This window comes from Perca flavescens, chromosome 6 (genome assembly GCF_004354835.1).
Source record: "Perca flavescens isolate YP-PL-M2 chromosome 6, PFLA_1.0, whole genome shotgun sequence".
Taxonomy (NCBI): domain Eukaryota; kingdom Metazoa; phylum Chordata; class Actinopteri; order Perciformes; family Percidae; genus Perca; species Perca flavescens.
In genome coordinates this window covers 20562538-20583889 of record NC_041336.1, presented here as the reverse complement: position 1 = coordinate 20583889, position 21352 = coordinate 20562538, and the positions used below count along the sequence as shown (strand labels likewise).

General features: G+C 43.3%; 1 protein-coding gene across 1 annotated transcript; it reads right to left on the bottom strand.

Annotated features, from left to right (window-relative positions):
• Positions 1–7836: 7836 nt before the first annotated feature.
• znf804b (zinc finger protein 804B) lies at positions 7837–17760 on the bottom strand. The gene is made up of 3 exons (XM_028580779.1): positions 17524–17760; positions 12676–12806; positions 7837–11869 (listed from the first exon to the last, which is right to left on the bottom strand). The coding sequence occupies exons 1-3, from the start codon at positions 17758–17760 to the stop codon at positions 7837–7839; spliced, it is 4401 nt and encodes a 1466-aa protein (XP_028436580.1).
• Between the last annotated feature and the right edge of the window lie 3592 nt (positions 17761–21352).

The following is a 21352-nucleotide window of genomic DNA, read 5'->3' as shown; positions in this document are numbered from 1 at the left end:
GCAACAGTGTTTCTCTCTCAGACTGCAGTGATGTGAAATATCTCAACGGGATGTAAGCATTATTAGAAAACTGTGTCTGCCAACAAACAAAGCTATCTTTACATGTAACGGTTCTAATATTCCAACTTTATATGCGATTCTTAAATGTTTATGCTATTCAGTTTATTCTGCTGCTTTGGGTTTTTTCCCCTTTTTTGTTAACTCATTGGATTCAAGAAGGCAAGACACAATAGAGAGAATTTGACATTAACTTATGCAGCATGCGTTTCTCTCTGCTAGGCTGTTCAAAGTGGCTGGTACAAAGCCTTTCAGAAGGGAGAGACGGGCAACTCTGTCTTCTTTTTTTCCCCAACTAGTTTTCACATAGCAGCCTTTTAAAATTCTCAGACAGGTTATGTATTGTAATGGCATGGGCCAGTGTGATAAAATGGCACAATAATGGGCGTTCTTTTACATATTTTACAATTGAGTGCAGCAAGGTGAAGAGCAAGAGTTTGTACCAAATAGACAACAGATACACATGGAGCTACTCTCTATGGACAGTAAAGAATAAATGTTTTTTTGTAACTAACAGCAAGAAACGTTTTACATTTACAGCATGATATGCAGTTGGTTCAGGCTAGAGATTCCAGATTGAACATTTAATTAAAAAAAATCTACATTGTGACAATATTGGATACATTTTTCCACATTACAGCCTCTTATATCTCGAAATCTTTCAAACAAACACAATTTGCTTTAGCAAAATTTGGATTTACTGGCCCAATTTACTCAGTATCTAATTAATTTTTAAACACAATGAAACATTTTTTAAACTTGTTTCTATGCACCTTGCAAAATATATTGGACACACACAACAGTGTGTCCATCCCTGATATAGCTATATTTATGTTAAGAGTTTTTTTTTCTCCATAAACTGACATTTTCTCCACAAATACCTTTAGTTGTGGGACTGTGACGTGCATGCTGTAACACGTACAGTATACCACAGAGTTTATCTCCATGCACCATGCCTGTTAACAAACTCAACACACCACAGGCATCTACTGCTGCGCGGCCCCTTTTGAAGAATTTCATAACCGGTAAAAAGGAACGTTATCTGAGATGCTGCTCTTGATAGCAACCCCGCTACAAGCTGAGAGGCCTGTTCGGGAATACAGGGGTTCAGATACCATGATCTGATTGTGTCCGTTTGTGTTTAAGGAGCATAAAATAAAGCTCAGGAGAACAAATATGATAATGTGTATATATGCTGCATATATTGATAGCTTAATGTGATATGATGTGTTATTTGTGGACCCGACTTTGCTCAGAAATATTCATATCTGTGATGTTTAATGTATGATAATGCACCAGGAATACAGGCCTAGAGGACTGACTACCTGGAGCGATGCTGTCATCTAGCATTTGGCTTTATAAGGGTGTGTGTGCGTGCGGGTGTGTGTGCGGGTGCGCGTCTCATCTGCAGTGCAGTCTGATTAATGACTCCAAGGGTGAGTGAACATCGGCGGTCAGCGATTTCTGGTTATTCTGAGCTGACCTAGTGTGAGTGGGTCATAGTGGACACAAAGCCTCAGGTGATCTCAAAATCCTTGGCCATTCTCGAACCTGTGTATCATCCTCAGCGCTGCAGGAATGTTTTCTCTTGCTGAGAGAGGGGAGTGCAGTTTCTACACAAGGACACACATTTAATCACGTGGAAAGGACACTCACTGTTTACTTGCATTCTTTCTCGCTCTATGCTGAAAATCGTTCTCTGAAATGCCAGAATGTCACTGAGATTCCAAAGCACAGAAATAATCAGCCTTGTATACATATATTGCCACTTTGCAGAAATGCAATGTTTTTGTCTTTGTTTCAAATGTCCATGAATTAACAAATATATGCATAAACAAAAAAATCATTACATTGCATGCATAGTTGGTGCCTGAGGTGCATTCATACATAAAGCAGATTTCTCTTTTTTATACCTGTATGTCAAGATTTCTGGTCTTTGGTGACCATAGCAGCATGTGTTCAGTCTCCAGGGAAACCAACTCATAATAAGTATTTGTGTGTGTGTGTGTGTGTGTGCACGTGCCTCTGTGTTTTTTAATAATCGACGGTAATGAGATGAGCCGAGTGGAGAATAATCCTGGATTAACATCTTAAAAATGCATGTGTTGTCATAACAACATCCTGATTGGGATTTAATACAAATACACACACACACACACACACACACACACACACACACACACACACACACACACACACACACACAGAGCAACCACCAATTGTCCGTGCATCAGATAGCTGAATGCTACAAGCTGTGTATGCATGTGCTGTTTCTCTCGTGTTGGTTTATGTGTGTATGGTTGACTTAATTAGAGACTTAAGCGGGGTGCTCCTCTAAGGGGATTAAAGGGAAAATTATCAGAATCTGGAGACTTAAGGCTGAAACCAGTTAAACGGGAACAGGAGGAGGAAGATCAGGACTCAGAGGAGAAAGGAGTGTGAGGCAGTTCTACTGTTTATACTCAGTCGCATGTTCATTTATGTGAATTGTCCTCTTGAAGTCCCGCACAAGCATCCAGATATTTCTTCAAGGTGTACAAGCTATTCTTCCAAGCTCTCAGAGCTGCTATTTGGATGTGTTTGAATCATGGAGTTTAATGGATATTCAATGATAGAGAAAGGAATTCAGACAAGCAGGACAAAAAAAGAGGAAGGACAAAATCGACCTAAGGATTGACAGACACTGCATGTCACTCACCTACATCCCTCTCTTAATGCTGTGGCTGTGGATTCAAACTGTGAATTAATGACGTAATAGGAGCGATGGTTGTCTGACCCAAGGCTTTTCCTGACAGCCACAGTGAGAAGCCATGAATCAAGTGACCTTTCTCCTCTTCAGTGCAACCATTTTCCTGTACAGGATGGATTTACTGGGTAGTGGATGCAGTGTGTGTGACCCAGGAAAAGCTCTGCAGCTGATTGATTGATTGACACAAAGGGTTTATACTCACAGCTTTGTGGGGATTAATGTGATCATTAAAAGGTGACGTGGTTTGTCTCAGACTGGTCTTATTGGGAAAATGTGTGTTTTTCCTCTAATCCATAAGGCAAGAGGTCGCTGTCCATTATGTGATTCCTTTGATTGTTTTACTGTGTATGAAATATTTGTTGAGGAAATGTTTCCGTGAGAACTGTTTTTCTCTCCATTGTGTCCTGCAGAAACTCATTACATCTTATAATTAACTCCGAAAAGTCATCTTTATCATTGATCTGCATTTTTAGTCAATACGGCTATTTTAGACTATCCTGCTGCTTCTATTGTCTGAGGGTTGAATGTGTTCATAAATCTCTGCATGCATGCAGTTTGTGTGTGTGTGTTTTGTTTTGTGTGTGTGCCCATAGTAATCTTTGGTGGGAACATCTGTCTCTCAGAGATAACATAACTGGGGAATTAGCCATGCTGTCTTACAACCGAGCATCACATCTCACTATTACAGCTTCCTAAATTATACCCTGTTACAGTACACCTCTGTGTGTGTGTGTGTGTGTGTGTGTGTGTGTGTGTGTGTGTGTGTGTGTGTGTGTGTGTGTGTGTGTGTGTGTGTGTGTGTGTGTTGTGCACAATGTGCTGACAGTGTCATGTCCTTGGGGCTCCTGCCAAGTTTAAGAGTATCACAGAGCCCACTACCTCCTCTAATCCTTAAATCCATCATAGAATGGAATTCACATAGTTACTCCTTCATAATACAAGTCCTACACATGCAGGTCTCTTCTAAACACAGGAGCCAAGCATACAGTAATTGAATAGAATAAAACAAAAAAATAGATCCTGTTTTATAGGATAAAAGTGCTTTTTCTGGCTCAGAATTATACACGGTAATATATCTTTTTGATGTAAAAGCTCTAAACAGCCTGAAGCCACTTAGCTTTAATTATATGACACCTGCAGCAACAGCAGTGTCTGTTGACTCATCAGTGGTGACAGATTCTTCTTTGAAGTGTACCTTTTTATGGGAGTTCAGAAGCTCACAAAAGTTAAAGTGATGCATCAACCTAAAATCATCAGAAATGCAAAGCTATACGATCAAATGGGATGACTAAGAAGACACCTTTCAATGGAAGCAACCGATGGATTCAGTTTTTAGTGCACTCTAATCTTGCGAGGCCGAATCCCTTTGAACTTTATTTTCGCTTGTAACTTTTGAATGTCATTTGTTGGTTCAGTAGAAGAGTTGAAATATTATCCTTGCTGTAACCACTATTCCTAAGAGGCAGAGAGATTCAGTAAAAAGATGTAAATTGGAGTGCAACAGAATGGTACTGTATGTCACACTCTGCCACAACTCAAGAAAACTTTTAATGAATGTCACTGTGAGAGAAAAGGTATGGGAAGCGCTTTCTCTGCAATAATAATAATACTGCAAAGTACATTGTGCTGTGAATGTCTGTGCTGTACAGCATTCAAACATATAAAAGAAACATTTTTAGACTCTGAATGAGGCAAATAGAGAGGACATGCAATGGTGCTTTTTCTTCTGCACAGTCAGAGCAGCCGCGGGAGCTGAACGCAGCCCCACTGACCTGGTTGAATCAAAGAGAAGGGTAAGAAGCGAGATCACAAAAAAAGGAAAGAAAGGGAGAGCGCAAGAGATGGGAAGTGTCTCATTTATACTGCATTGCAATTTGGGTCGATGGATCGCTTCAGTAGCCGTAAGGGGCTCTTTTTTAGTCAATGCAATCTATACCCACAATCTAACAATCAAATGTGGTGCCAATAGAAGTGGTCCTGCCCCAGCATTGAGCTCTCTGTGACTGCTGGTGTATTTGACTGAGTGCCAGCTTCAGTTTTTATACCTCATTAATTCACAAGAGCGATTGACTGAGGAAACCGCTTCTTCTCGATCATAAATCAACCCACACACTCCTGCATGCGCACACACACACATACACACACACAGCAAAACATGAATACACCAGGGGACGAATCTCATGGCTTAGGTAATGATTTAATCCGTCACTGACAGAAAGTACAGTGATATTGTGATTACTAATTTTCACATGACCCCTGTGTGGATAACTCCTGGGTGTATGTGTGACTTACAATGTCTGTTATAATACAGTGAAGGTCCCAAGCACTCCATATTCATGGATACATTTGTTTTTAAAACAATATGCTTTCTGTTTTTCATTCAAAGTGCATTTAAGCTTTTCATTATGTGACTCTTCTCGTGCATTTCCTCCTTTTGACTTTGTGAGGGATTTTAATGGTTATGAACCAGAGAGAAGATGGAGCAAAAAAATGGAGAAGGTTGATATTGTATCATTTCCACAATTATGAGTATTGGAGGACTGAGAAGTTACAGCACATTTGAGTATCTCTAAATCAAAGTCTGGGATAAGAACTGAGCAGTATGGTGTGTGTTTGCGTGTGTGTGTGTGCATGTGTGCCTGTGTGTGTGTGTGTGTGTGTGTGTGTGTGTGTGTTTGAGGGAGAGGTAGAGATAGAGAGTTTTGATGCTGTAACAGCTGCTAATTATTGCTGCTCTATATTTCACACAGTCTGTTTGATCTCCTGTCCTGTGGAGAGAGATAGGGATTCTCTGTTTCTCACAAACTCACACATTTGTACACACACACACACACACACACACACACAAGCAAGCTCAGGGGTCACAAGGAGGAGAAAGAGGAATTGTGCTCTAATTACAGAATCTCTGCAGGGGTTGACTTATATTTCTAGCCAACACCACAGTACTGAAAGTGTACACATTTGTCTTGTTTTTGTGTCTGTATTTATGTCACTGCTTGCTGTAGCCCCCCCTGTGTGCTGGGCTGTGTTCACTGATATCACAGAGGGCAAATCAATCCAATATCTCAAAGCACTCTGGGTAGTCCAAGTCCATAGACCATCTGGATGCCGCTCTGTTCTCTTCTGTGTTCTGCTCCGTGAGTGCCGGCCGCTGCAGTGATCAACTGTTTGGCAAGCAGGTTTCATACATCCGAGCGTTCACCAATCACCAGGAGGGGATGCATAGCAACAGTTACTTACCACCGTAACCTTTGGCAAGACATGCAAGAAAGAAGCTCTTTGATGATTTTGTTTTACCTGATATGTATAATATCCAAGCACAACATTCACTTGAAAACTGTCTGGTGCAGATTAAAGTCTTGAAACTAAGTGATATGTTGGCTTTGGGCATCCCCAGTGCACTAAACCAAAGGTCAAACTGGACGTTATATTGTTGACATTAATGTGGTCAAAGAAATGTACTTTCTTGGACAAAATAATTTATCTGTTTGGCAATAAAAAGACTAATAGCATAATAATAATAAAAAAAAGGTACTTTTTAAAGGGCACCATTTAAGTCTCAGACTGACAATAAAAACATGTTCAGACTGATCCTATGTTTTAAAAACAGTAAATAAAGAACGTTTTACCATTAATTTTCACACTATTAAATGAATTGCTACATTGCTACATACATGAATTGGTAGATAAACCTATTAAATGTCATCATTCCTTTTTCTTCAGACACTTTAGGATAGTTTTTGACCTTGCGAGATGATTACCAGTGTAAGAAATAAGAACATCAAACATTTTTTTTGAGAACTTAAATTTAGTTATAGTAAAACTTATTCCAATAAAACAGCCTGATAAGGGAAAATCCTTTTGCAACTGACATGCTCACAATTCATAGACATACACCCAGTGACAAGGGGTCACAAGTAGACATTGCTTGAAGTTAAGGGGTCACGAACAATCTTTCTCAGGTCTTCTGGGTCCCACTTGAGACATGGTAAACACACTGTATTAACTATTTATTTGGAATGTGTTGCAACATGTTGCAAGATCAACATGAATCAGACACAATAAGAAAAAGCATTAATGCCTGTTTATTTTCACCCAAGTTTTGTATGTATGTAACAGATCCAATTCATTCAATGCTGTCTCAACAACTGCTGTGTGGGGGAAAAAAAGATCTAATTTCACATGTGAGTATGAGAAATTGTTGAAGTGTTTGCATCACTGAAGTCATTGAGTGTGGAATAAGCACTGTACCACTAGTAAAGGTTAAATCCATGTTTTATTTTATTGTTTTTCATAATTCTAATGTTATTACTGACTGTCAGAATATTTACACTACAGAGACAAAACAGGTCTTTACATGTATCAGATATGGAAATTAGTTTTTGTCTTTCCTACTGTGTATGTGTGTTTGTATCTGTCCAAAATTACCTCTTATACATGCACACACACACATAGTATATACCAAGGTTGAAATGGCTGTGACCCCGGTCCCTGGAACATTTTTATGTTGAAAGTCACACTCTAACTCAGATAACCTGTATGAAATGGAGATAAGGGGAGAGTATTATCACTCTTTCTTACCCCTCTTTCCCTGGCATGAAGGATACTTCAAAAGGTAGCTGGTCTGTCTGTGGTTCAGAAGGAAAGAGAAGATGACACAAGCCCAGCTTTTCTTTGAATAGCAGGTGCACCTTTCCCTTTATTCTGGGCCTGAATGAGGAATGATTGGAAAAGCAAAGGATCAAAGTGTGTTTTTACGATGTCTGCTGCAACACAGCAGAGGCTAGATGGAGAAACAAATTTTCATTTGAAAACAGTCAATAGTTAGGCTGTTTGTGTGTATGCTTGTGTGTGTGTGTGTGCGAGTGAGGGCATGTGCAAATACGAGTTGGAGTTGATTCTAGTAAAAGCACTGACATATCACCATTTCAAATAGCAGGCTTTTGTCCAAACCCAAAATCCCCTCTCTTTCCCTTACTTGTCTGTTTTGCCAAGGAAGATTAATAAACATGGCAGCCACTCTGTGAAAATCACAACGCCTTCTGTTGAAACCTCACTGGCCACACTCTGTCCATGAAAGACTGTGGGTTTAAGGGTTGCAGGGCTACTTGGGAGGGCGGAGCAAGTGGGGTCGCGTGAAAAGCAGGGGACTGGGGGAGGAGAGGGATGGGATGATGGGACAGCAGAATGGAGGGAAACAGTGAGGATATGGAAAAGGGAGAGAGGTGAAGGTGATGAGGGAGGGAGAGGTGGAGAGGGGGCAGGGGGTGAGGGAGTTGAGCTGCGTGTGGGTGGATGGTGGGAGAGGTGGATGGGGTGGAAGAAGATGAGGAGGAGGGGGGCATGGAGAGGGCTGCGTGTTGTAAAATAATATGATGGAGGCTGGAGAGAGGGGGCAGGTTTGGGACTCTCAGAGCCACGGGTTGAGTAAAGTTCTCTTGTGAGGTCACGTGTGGAAGTGGGAGACTGACCCTGACGGTGTGCTGTGCTTGTGTTTGCATCGTGTCTGTGTGAAGCGACTGGGTTTGAGGCTGTGAAGGGTTGTGCAAGGGTGCAGGTGTGTATTGTTCCTCTGAAGTCCCACAGTTCTCTCGCTGTGCTGTGTGTGTGTTTGTCTTTGTGTGCATATCTGCACTCTCTTGCGTCTGTTCCAGAACTTTCTGCATGTGCTCTCTCGCCTGCTCTTGCAGGAGGCGATATTTGTCCATCTCCTCAGCAGTAAAGCTGATTGGCGGAGCTGTCTCTCCACCTGTCTGCTTGTCATAAGTGCTAATCTGCGACGGGCAGAGATTTGGCATGCTACAATGGTTTGACTCAACCATGTCCAGAGGACATTTTTGACTGTCGACGACTGCTGCAGGATCCGTTCCACTGCCCTTAGCCTCCTCTTCCTCCTCTCCCTCCTTCTCCTGACTTTTCTCCAGCAGCCCTTGTTTCTTCCTGGCCTTTCTCTGGATTGCAGGTAGTTTCCCTATGAGAGGGAGAAGCAACATCCTGGCTGGTTTCTGTGGCACAGACTTTCTGGGGGATAGTCCTGGGAGAGTTGTGCCTGACTTGCTTGAGTTGACAAGGGCAGAGGGTCCATGTCCAAAGTCAGACTGTGAATTGGGCTCCTTAAGCTGAGAAGGGCTTGTGTCACAATGATGCGTGTTGAGGCCCGGAACTGTGGGAGCAAAAGAGGATCTGTTGGGCGAGGAATGAGAGAAGGAGCAAGAGGTAAGGCCAGATGTAGTGGACGTGGGGCTGCTCTGCTTCTTTACCTCCTGATGGGCCTCAGATGAGAGTCCTGGAGCTCCTAAGGACGTCCTACAGGTGCTGACTGTCAACCCATCCACTGTGACTCCTGAGCAGGTGCTGCTCCTGCTCCACTCCCAGCTTAGATCGGACATGCTGGTGCTGCTGCAGGGGCTGCAGGAGCGAGGGCTGTGGCATCTGCCGGCCCGTGTGTTGATCACACTCTGGGGGCTGTATGTCTGCCTACTTGTCCACCACTCAGGGCTGGAGAAGTGTCTCGAGCTTGAGCGTCTGGTGCCTGCAGATTTCCACACACAGCCTGGGCTGTCTCTGCTGTCTGCCCCTGTCCTGGAGCCTGACGTAGATCTGTGTGTCCCCCTGTCTTCCCAGCTGTCGCTGCTGCTCCATGTCCATCTGTCCACGCTGCACCTGTCCCAGTCGACATCTTCCATTCTAAGATGTCTGCCTCTCCTGTCCCAGCTGCTAGGACTGGGGCTAAAACTTGCCACCCGCTCCCACTCCACTCCTCTGTTTCTCGATCTCCACCCACTTCTTGACCTGCCCTCCTCACTACCTCCAGGACAGCTCCCCCTTATCCACTCCCACTGTTCTGTATCTGAAATCAGGCCCCTGTCTCTGCAACCTGAACGCTCTCCCATTGCCCTGCCCCTCTCTGTCTCCTCCCAGTCATCACGATGCCTCGAACTCTTCCTCTTACTATGAATGACTTTCCTGTCCCTGTGGAGGAGTTTTCTCTTTCTCGCCGGGCTGCAACCACGGTTGTTGTCAGGGTAACAGCAGTCAATGAAACTCCTGGGGTTGCTATGGTGACCCCTTTCCCAAAACAGCTTAGAGTTACATCCTGGTGAGAAGGAGTGTAAGGAGAAGTGAGACCGCCAGGGAAAAGTCACTGCATCTCTGTCTCGCTTTCCCTCCCCCTCGATGTGTCTGTCTGCTGTGTGTCTGGCGAGCTGGGAGTAGGCACTGCAGTGCTCTGCCTGCTCTCTGTCTGGCTGGGACTGGGAATCAGTGCTGTGGCTCCTGTGAGGCCTCCTCTTCCTGACAGAGACAGATACTGGCTCAGCATCACATCTCCCGAGGAGACAGCTGCTCCCTGCTCTCTGCTCCCTCCTTCCCCTCATCCTCGTCTCCCCCGTCTCCCTTTGCCTCCTTTTCTTCCCCAAGCTCCCTCCAGCTTCTCCACTCCTCTCAATGCAAGTGGAGACTGTGGAGACAACACTCCTCACTTTGCACCTTGCTGATTGGCGCTTGTTTGAAGCCTTTTCCTCCTCACCCCTATTCCTCTTTCCCAGCTTGTGTTTCTTTGTGCTGGCTTTCCTCTTTTTGCGTGACACTTCTGAGACACCCACATACGGCTGTGGAGCGCTGGCACACTTGCACATTGTCTCACTCCCACACTCACACCTGGACGGGCTACTGCACATCCTCTGTGTGCCAGGTTTGGTGACAGACTCTAATTTACAGCTCATGGCTATGATGGCTCTCTCCCTGATCCCTCTCACACCCCCTAATCTGCCTCCCAGAGGATTCTGGGAGTTTATGTCAGAGCTGTCACTATTAGTGGGGTCAAATGGATGGGACGCTGCCCTCATGCAATTATCCATTCTTAGCGTGCATCTTCCTCTTTCTGGTCTTGTTTCTGACGATGAAACGTTTTTGTTCTTTAGGAACTGGTGTGCTTCTCTCTCTACGTCTACATGTTGCTCTGCCTTATAGTAATCCTCAGATTTTTCCTGTCTGTTTGCTTTCAGCTCTTGTCTTGTCTGTCTTTGTAAACAGGAAGGAGTGTCTGATGTAAGAACAGCTGGCACACATGGATCTGATTCCTCTGAGGGAGCACAAAACTGATTTTGTTGTGACTCCTGCCGATCCTCTGTGAGTAGTTCTGGTTGTTGTGGGTTCAAGCAGAATGGGTTGCAGCTGTAAGAGACGTGTGGTTGAGACTTGGTGAACTTAAGCAAACTGACAGGCCATCTCAGACAAGTAGAGCCGTCCTTCCCCAGCACACACATATACTGACTCTCTTCCCTCCCCGCCTCTGATTCTTGCTTTCTCTTTGTCTCGCTATCTGTGTGTTCGGTGTCCATGTGTGCACCTGCTAATGCTGTGCCCCTTAGGGCCACCTGGGTCTTTGATGGCAAGAATAGTGAATCATGGCTCTGATTATCAGGTGCTGCTGTGGAAATATTAGAGTGTACTTTCACTGCATCTCTTTTTTCAATCTCCTCTTCTCTGGCAGCCTCCCTGGGGATTGGCCTTGTGTCGCTCAGTCTAACACAGTCAGATCTGAAATCATGTTTTTCACTCTCACTGTGTATCCCCTCCTCTGCTGCCCCAATTTCCTTGTCAATATCTTCCATCATACCCTTTATCCTTTCTTTTATTTGTTCCCTCTTGTCTCTCTCCTCCTCCTCCAGGTCCGAGAAGACGGAGGCGGAAGGCTCGAGCCTGGGCCCCCTGCGTGAGAAGCAGAAGGACACCCCAAGCCTGCCTCCCACTCTCCCCCGCCCTGGGAGAGGCAGCTGGGGATACAAGCCCAGGCAAGACTGGGGGTTCACTGCAGGTGGGTTTGTTTTGGATGCCGGATGTGTGATTAGTGGGGACTCTGCAGTGGCTAGCAGTATTTGGGTAGGAGATTGGTGTGGATTTTCTCGCTGGTGGCTGAGAGGAGCTGCCGTGGGTTGCGTAGGAGGGGGTCTCTGGGTGTGGTTGAAGTCCTCAGGGCTGTGGTCTCTTTTGTCCACGTTTCTATCTTGCCGCGGTCTCACAGCCCTGACTGCACTTCTTAGTCCTGTTCTTCCTGGGGCTCTGAAACAGAAAGCAGTTGAAATATTCTTGATTTTAGTTGATTTAGTTGATTTTGGTATATCAAGTTAAAAGAAATGCCAATACCATCATGAAAATATGCCTGAGTAGCCTAGATGGATGGATGGATGGATGGATAGATAGATAGATAGATGGATAGCTAGATAGATCGATGGTTGATAGATAGATAGATAGATAGATAGATAAATAGATAGATAGATAGATAGATAGATAGATAAAAAATACTATACATATCAGGTTAATAAAACAATAAGTATGCAAAAAAAACAGAAAGAAAGGAACAAAGAAAAAAGCAGAGGCTTGATAATGATAGTCATAGTAATGCTGTTCACATATCATCGCCTGATTATAGGGAAACACATTTAATTGCACAGGGAATAGGTGTAATCATGATGATTATTACGTGGTGTATTGTTTTTTTATATCAGTTGTTTTGATTACTTCAGGTATGCAAACCCAGAGGCAAGTTTCATCTTTCAACTTTTTTCGCTCATTTTAGTTACTTCTTAAAAAAACTACTTTTTCTACTATTCATTCTAAAACTCATATCTCCTCCTACAAACCATCCACTCTCTGAGCGTTGCCAATAAACGTGTCTTCATGTTATATTTACTTCACCTGTGGCCTATCTAGGACAACTGGGTGCTCTAACATCTGTGAATACGTCCATCAAATCTAAGAAACGTTGACTGGATGTGACACACTAACCCTCTGGACCTCTGGCCTCTTGTCTCATTTCACTCACACACAGCCACAGACACACAGAAATACATTCTCCTCCCACTCACCGCTGGGTTTCCTGTTGCAGTTGTGCGAGCTGGTGCAGGCGTCTGAGAGCCTTCTCCTGTTTGCGTTGGTCCTTCCATGATTTCGAGGCCACATTGCGAGCAAACTCTCTGTGCTTGAGTTCCTTCAGCCTCTGCAGGAAATTAAAATTCAGGATGATAGAGGGAAGGACAAGGAAAGTATGTGGAGGGCACGGGGTAGCGAGAAGCACAAGAGTGGGACAAAGAGAAGAGAAGAGAGAGTGAGAGATTAGTTTTAGGAAGCTCTCTGCAGGCAGCTGTCTTTCAAATCATACACATCAGTCACCGGCGGTTGCAGATGTTCTCCTCCGAAGCTCATGTCCAATTAACTCTATTCAGCCTGGAAGAAAGCGTATTTCCTCCAACAGACAGCTTGAAAGCAAACACAACTCAACTGGTGAATAGCAGATTACAGACGTAGTTGAGATGAGTGACATGAGTGATTTAAAGATGATGACTCTTGCCAATGAAATTTCGAAAATGTTCAGCCCTTCGTCAGTCATCACAGCTTGGTTCGAGAGACCTTCTGATCCACTGACATCTGCTCTTGAGCTGGAGTGTACCAAAGGCTTTGATTTGCTGATGCTGAAGCTACATGTCACCAAACACGAAGGCACGTTCACTTATTTTTGGTAAAATAACCATCTAAGACATAAAGGCCAGACAATTCAGTTGGAAAAATGCTAAACCATTGTTTGTGCTTTATGTGTGTGTGTGTGTGTGTGTGTGTGTGTGTGTGTGTGTGTGTGTGTGTGTGTGTGTGTGTGCGCACAAATGCAAGAACCATAACAAGACAAAGTGTGAGTAGTGAGTGATTTAATTTTGAGCAAACTGGTGGGTCTTCATCATAGTGCATAAAAATAACAATTAGCTATATTTTTGTGTGTGTTTTGTGTAAGTGTGCATGTGTGTATTTGTGTGAAACTCTGTCTATAGCCATAGGTGCACCAGTCCTCGCAAGGAAACAATGATTCATGCCTCTCTCTCCAGTTTCCTTTTCTGACACACTTTAATCCCTCCTTTATCCATGCTTGGCAGGTGTGTGTGCGTGCGTGCGTGTGCTTGTACATGTGCATGTGCATGTTGGTGTGTTTCTATTTTACTGTGCCTGTGTGTGTGTGTGTGTGTGTGTGTGTGTGTGTGTGTGTGTGTGTGTGTGTGTGTGTGTGTGTGTGTGTGTGTGTGTGTGTGTGTGTGTGTGTGTGTCTGAAGGCTAAAAGAGGGAGTTAAGAGTTTGGGAAAAGCTGCAGCATTGTGCACCACTATTCCTCCTATCTCACGCCTTATACTCTCAGTATATTTTAGCTATACCTCAGTGTGCAATCCACCCATGGCTTATACATTCAAGATTGTTTGTTTATATTATATATTTTTGTCTGTATCCTGTAGTATAAATTGCAACAGGATTACACCACTCTCACTTTTAGATTATGTTACACTATTATCCACCCATACAGTATGTATCGCACATACACGCACACATCAGATTAGCCCCTCAGACATCAGATTTATTTATACACTAACTCTCTTTCACACCCAGATCTAATGCTGGAGCTGACAGTCGTCAGGTTAATCTCTGCTGAGTCTTACACAATCGGGTGTCTTTTTACATCATCGTTCGATGCTTAACATCCCACTGTCAGCCCACTGAAGAGAGCATTTACTATGTGCCAACGGAGCAGCACTTGTGGGTTTGTATCAGGTTTGTATCCCTTAAACATACATGTCCTACAGTAAAGGTGCTTGTGCTTTGTAGATGTGTGGGAGATTGTGTGTGTGTGTGTGTGTGTGTGTGTGTGTTAGTGTGTGTGTGTGTGTGTTAGTGTGCGGTAAAGAGCTTTGATGCCAAACTCATTATATGGGAAATATTAATCATGTTCAAGCAGAAAGGCATAGGGGCCTACAAAATGAATGACTGCGGACAGAGCGAGGAAAGAGGAGGAAGAAGGGGGGAAGAAAAGATCAGAGTCGCTGTACTGTAGCTATCCAAGGCAATGACTGGGAGAGAGAGAGAGAGCAAGCAGTCTATAATAGATGGAATATATGAAGATGAATTATTCTTCCTTCCTCTTGCACTTGCCAGGTTATTGTTCCTTCTTAAAAACAGGTCCCACTGCAGGCAAACCTGTCGCTATATTTAGAGCCAGACACAATATTGCAGGGGGAACCATTTTCACCGAGCACACAGGGCAGAGATATTTCCGTTTCACACTTTAAAGCGGATACTTTGGTCTTAAAAAATGATGTGATGTTCCCAACAGCAGGAAGCAATGTTACTCTTGCTCTCCAACATGCCAGTCTAGCTATGTGCTGTGAAGCTCAATCCGTCTGTTAAAGCATCAATCAATATTCCTTTAGATGTGTTAAGAAGTGCTCAGGCTGAAGCAACTATGGATGAGTCAGAGTTGATTCATATATCCACTAGAGCCTTAGAATGGAGGATGATGTATTCTTAGGTAGCTCGTGAGGGGCCATGCTAATGGGCTGATTGCTCTTTTATTTAAAAGGGAGCGTGATTCTCTTGTAATGAGCAATTTCTGTAATCAGCAGTAAATGCTGATAAAGCACTGCATTCAGACATGTTTATCCCTGAATCGATGACAAGGAAAGGAGACAGCGCAAACGCAATCAGCTTTCATTCTCCAAAGCCAATACTCCTGCAGGGAAGCTGTCGTCTTCTAGAATTTCATCTGTTGTCTGCTCAGTAGGCAGTGTGTGCATGCATGCCGTTATATGTGTGTGTGTGTGTGTGTGTGTGTGTGTGTCCTACAGTGCCAGTGGCTACTGTCAGCTCAGTGCCTCATGCAGCTTGTTTCATGTGCCTGCCGATGGCTAAAACGAAGCATTAACATTGGCCTGCAGTTGCTTCGATTCATTTTCAAAGAACAATGACAGCGAAGGAACAGTCTTATTTAATGTTTATTTCATGTTGCACAGTGTGGGTGTTCAGAAGTGGGAAGTGGCTTGGCTTGGTTGAGAGATTGCCTGTGTTTGAGGACGAGTGTGTACAAGGGGAAGTGCATGCGTCTGTATGTTTTTGTATGTGAGTGTATGCATTGGCATGACAACAGATAGCTGTAGGAGAATGTGCTAACAGCAGAACCTTCCGCTTGTTAGTCCAGAGTGGAGGTTGTGTATAAAAATGGATGTGAAAGCAGAACACAGGAGAAAACCTGCTGCCGGCCTTTTCCTAATGGTCTGTTGACCTCATCTTGTCCAAACCGGAATAATAGAATCATACTTGAGCTATGACTAATAGCTCCATGTTATATTTCGGTACAGAATGTATTTTTATTTTTTCATTTTTAATGAAGTACAAATTAAAGAACCACATTCATTTTGTACCAGCATCCTTATGTACCAGATACATACAAAGTAAGTGGCCTACATTTTAAACTAGAGCAACATTATTCTTCTATTATCATAAATTCTGGACTTGGAGATTAAGTAAAATGTAAATGATGTGCATTCAGATTCTTTGTTTTTCAGTTTCAACTCGGTTGCTTTGGTTATTTTTTTTATTTTCTACAGGGCTAAGAATAAGACAATACATCCACCTGATTCTATTCCTCCATTCAATTGTATTTTTGGATTTATTTATTGCAAACGAGTTATTCGCCTGGTTCAACTACTGGGTCCCATTATTTCTGATGTAATATCCTAGTGATCTGATGCTTCTTCTTCTTCTTCGTCTTCTGAGACCTCTTTACAGCTCGATAAAAATACTTAAAATTGTTTTATCACCTTGATGAGAATTGCTTTGCTTTTAATAGTCCACTAAATATGTCCCTTTACTTCTGTTTGGGCTATCAGGCCCCAAATTTGAAACATGGTTAAATACAGTGGGTTTTGATTTGTTCTATATCTATCATTGGTTTTACAGGACTTTTTACGTAGGACTATCCTTCCAAAATCCCAATAAGTAATCATTTTGATTTCAGTTATTATAGTTTTCTAACAGTTTTGTTTATACCAACCAAACATAAGTAGCGTCACTGTCTAACATGTCTGTACATAACTGTACATGTCTTTGTCTGTGAATAACTTTTAAGTGAGCAAAAGCAAAATATATTTGTTCATGCATAGCCCATATAACATAAAACCTGAATTATGTCCTTATTAGGTGTGACACCAATGCATTTAGGTCATGTTGGTGGGTTATCACTTGAATATTTTTCTACATGTTTTGATAGGGTCAGAAGAAAGAAAATAAAATAACATATGTTTGACTTTGCAATTATTATTATTCTTACACATACAGCAGCTGGGTCTGTGGGACCCCAAAACAAATATATTGTGTATTTAGTACCTCTATTTCTATTCTACACTTGATAATGTACTGTATATAGTTTTTATACTGCTGTTAACTGCTGTGACTAAAATTGCCCTGCGTGGGATCAAAAAGTTTATCTCAGATATCAGCCTGCCTGTTAAAATGGAAATCTAAAGTATAAATGCAGAGCTATGTGTGTGTGTGTGTGTGTGTGTGTGTGTGTGTGTGTGTGTGTGTGTGTATACATCATATGTGTGAGTATCCGCCTCGAGTTGAGGTGTTCCACCTCTGTATGTGTGCTTGTAAGAGATGACACAGTTGTCACACTCCTACTGTTACCTGCTGGGAAACTGTATCCAATGGGCAGATTGACATGAAAATGTAAAGTAGCTTTCAATCAACACGCATAATGCTAACACAAATTCCATGACAAGAGATCATAAAAAGATGTGTGTGTGTGTGTGTGTGTGTGTGTGTGTGTGTGTGTGTGTGTGTGTGTGTGTGTGTTTGTGCGTACATGTGTGTGTGTGGCTGTAGTGCTGGTGCATCCCATGTACCTGTTTGTGTGCATGGTCGTAGGAGTTGATGTGGTTGTCAAACTCCCGGTGTCTGAAGTACTGCTTGTGACACAGCTCACAGTAGAAAAGAGCCTTCAGATCCTCCACTGAGCAGCCCAAAGCCCTCTCTGCACGCTCCTGGAGAAGGAGAGAGACGAGAGAATGAGTGAGTGCATTGGAGGGATAGGGGGAGAGAAATGAGAGAGAGTCGAGATAGAGGCATACAGACAGAGACATAAAGGGCCCTATTTTAACGATCTGAAACGCAAGTATGAAACGCAAAACGCAAGTATCTTTGTGGGCGGATCTCGGGCGCTGTTTCTATTACACCGGCGGGATAAATGAGTCTTGCGCCCGACGCAAATCTAAAATGGGTTGGTCTGAAGTAGCTAGGTGTGGTTTGGGCGTAACATGAAAACAACCAATCAGAGCGTCATCTCACATTCCCTTTAAGAGCAGGCGCGCTTGTTCCATGGCGGATTGCTATTATGACGGCGGATTTGCCTGGTGGGCGCACGCCAGCGGGAGCTGTCTGGGATGCGGCAAAGTAATAAATGCTCGTCTTGACCGGGTGGCGATGTCGCTGCGGCCTCTCAGGTGCATCTCCTCAAGTCTGGAGAGGATTGCTGCAGCCATGGAGCGTGGGCCTCCAAACGCACCACCTGCTCCTGTTGTGCCCCTTCCTCCTCCCCCCACTCCATCTCCGTCCACTCGCTCCATCAGGAGGACATCGCGCATTACTCCCGGACCAGATCCCGCCGGAGTGTCCAATCCCACCGTAGTTCAACATCACGTCTCCTTAAGTCCTCTAAAATAGCATCTGAATAACGCGCTACTGACTTTAGACTAGCGCCACTGACTTTAGACCAGGTTTTTCCTGGTCAGTGGCGGAATTGTTTTCTGAACTGCAAAATAGCACCAATAACGCGCCGGAACACGCCTCCTCTTTTCGCTGAACCGCACCCGGGAGCGCAAATACATTCCCTATTTTACCGACGTGCGTCTGTGGAGGGAAAAGTCCGCTGTGCGTCGGGTGCAAAATAGGAATGATACATGCGTCGGTGTACAAAGGAAATTGCGCTGAGTGCAAGATAGGGCCCAAAGGGTTAGAGGGGCAGTGACAGAGAGCAAGGGGAATGGGTGAGGGGGGTTGAAAGAATGGCAGATTGTTAGCCATTTAGAGCAAATCTGCATCCCAGAGACATCAGCAGTAATAGCCTCTACATGTGCTCTGCATAAAACTGTTTAACTTCCCATTAAAGCACACTGCCTTTGCTGCTGCTGCTGGAGGTTGGACAAAGGCATCGAAGCCCTGGGCTCATGGCAACTTGAGCCTGGGGACACATTTAATACAGCCACTGTAATAGAAACCTGCATATGAACTATAATAGTAAATAGTCAAAGTCTGACTGCAGAGAAAGTGGCAATTGTGGCCGACAGACAGAAAAAGTAAGCCTCTAAAATGCACAACTTAGTCATTTGTACACTGGCAAAATAGTGCATTTGAAGACAAGAAAGTTCCAGACAAATACACACATAAATAAAGGTGCGCAAATAGCGCATGGCCAGACAGATACATATGTACTGCGCAAATGGCACATGGACCTCAGGCGATAATATGCTTGTCTGCATGCTCACATCAGCCAGAGGGCTTTCTTTTTTTTGTTGTTCCGAGGACATGCACAGTGTTGTGTACGATAGATGTGTGTGCTTGTTTCTGTGATATGTGTGCTATGTGTGTGTTCAGGGGTGTGTGTGCATTCATGCCATGCTCTGCTTCAGAATGTAATTTCCCTGAGGCTGGGGGCTGCCAATAAACACTATTGAATTCTGTTCTACACTGACATGATGGGAATTTAATTTGGGGTTGTCACTTCTTTCTCTCACTCTCTATCCTCCTCTGCTTATTTCCTTCCCTCCGTCCATCTCCGTTTTTTTTCTCCCTCTCTTAGGTAGCTCTCGTGCTGTCCAGGCCTGTTTTTTTATTTCCAACTTGCTATTTTTCTTTTTTCCTTTAAATCTGCTTTTATTCCCTCTATTTGTCTTTTTCTCTGTGTCTGGCTTGCTCCTTTTCTGTTTGGTGAGCTCTGGGTCATGCAGTGACAGAGTCTATTGGCCCCAATTTGCTTCAGTAATATGCCTGCACACAGGAACAGAGGTGAGAGGAAAAGAGAGGGAGAATAGGAATGCAGGTAAGAGGAGAAATGACCCCTGCCTGCCCTCGCAGACACACGCATGCACTCACGCACACACACATGCACAAACCTATATTATTACCACAGTACAACAATTCCTGTTGTATGCCATCACTTTTTACACATGCTATATCCAGGTAATGTTTCACCACACACACACACACACACACACAAACATAAAAAACTGTCCTTCCTCAGGCTCTTTCCATTTGGCTTTGTGTGTGTGTGTGTGTGTGTGTGTGTGTGTGTGTGTGTGTGTGTGTGTGTGTGTGTGTGTGTGTGTGCGCACGCGCCATGGTATCGGTTGGCCTTGCAGGCTTAAGTCACGACCAGGAAATTCAGTCAATTCTTTTGACTGCTGCCAGGTTGATAAGATTGAGACAAATTCTGCGTATTTGTCAACCTTTGGGTTTATGCAAGATTACATAGAAGCTGTTTAAGTGCACAACTTTATATACTCATTATATGTTTTATGCATGTGTTTATTTTTGTGTGTGCTTGCCTTTGTAACCACAAACCTTTTCTTCTCTCCTCTCTGTGTTCTGTCAGTGTAATTGTTAAGAGAGAAAAATATATAAGGAAAGAGGAGCAAATGTACATGCCAAAAGGTTTAAATGCATGAAAGCAGAAAATGTCTGTGTATGTGTGTATGTGTTTCAACTCAGGAGCCATTTGTTTATGGTGGAGACATGCTGACACGCAATTGCTCATTTTCCTGCTGAATACTAATTTGCCTTACATGTATACACCTCATATATGATTTCTACCCTTGTGCACCAACATAGATTGCATAGACACACTTAGAGAATTACATATCCACAAACACTTATGCATGCACAGTCACACACAGTCTGACAACTTGATATACCAGTGCTAAATTAATCTAGACCTCAATTTACCTCACTAGCATAAATCTGTTTGCGGAGAAAGCACAAGTGATATCTGCAGACCTGAATGGACAGTGATTGTTCGCATTATTATGTGTGTGAGTGTTTGTGTGAGGCTGTGAATGTGAATGAGTTTCCATGCTTTTTTTTCTCTTTTTGCTTATCCTCAGTTTGTGGGAGAAGTGCCATGTTATCCCTCTTCATAACTGAAATTATGCTACTAATAAGAGTCTTATGAATCATAACCAGAGTTTCAAGCACAAACACGCATGTAATTCAATGTATCAAGCTTCTGTGGAAATGAACAGGTCAGTGTTTTACACATGCGGTATGTCAGTGTTTGAAATTGTATGCACTGGAAAGTAATGCTATACAATGTATTCATGAAAAACTCTTTAGGAAGACAAAGTCCCAAGATTAAAGCTGTGGCTGCACCTCTCTGATGCAATCACCCTGTCACTGCCATTGTACCTATTCAAACGGCCCTCTTGGTTTTTTGGATGTCTGACTTTTACAACATATAAAATAAAAAACATCACACCATTATGAGTTGTAAGCATACTGTAGACTTATGCAGACTTCAAATAAGCGTAACTAAAAGCTTCAGAATTCTTTGTTAGGTGATCTTGACCTTCAAGACTGCTGATCTGCACAGAAAATCAAAGACACCTACTGTAGATAATATGCTTGTCACTATCATAACTTAACTCTTACTAACATATTCACAGTAAGATGACTGCCGGTGGT

What these genes read in the sequence shown, in the direction of transcription:
- znf804b (XM_028580779.1), bottom strand. Translation starts at nt 17,760, where the DNA reads ATGTCTCTGTCTGTATGCCTCTATCTCGACTCTCTCTCATTTCTCTCC. An exon ending in ACGACCATGCACACAAACAG is followed by an intron (nt 12,807 to 17,523) that starts GTACATGGGATG and finishes AATTTCCTGCAG; the next exon opens with AGGCTGAAGGAACTCAAGCA. An exon ending in CTGCAACAGGAAACCCAGCG is followed by an intron (nt 11,870 to 12,675) that starts GTGAGTGGGAGG and finishes TTTCTGTTTCAG; the next exon opens with AGCCCCAGGAAGAACAGGAC.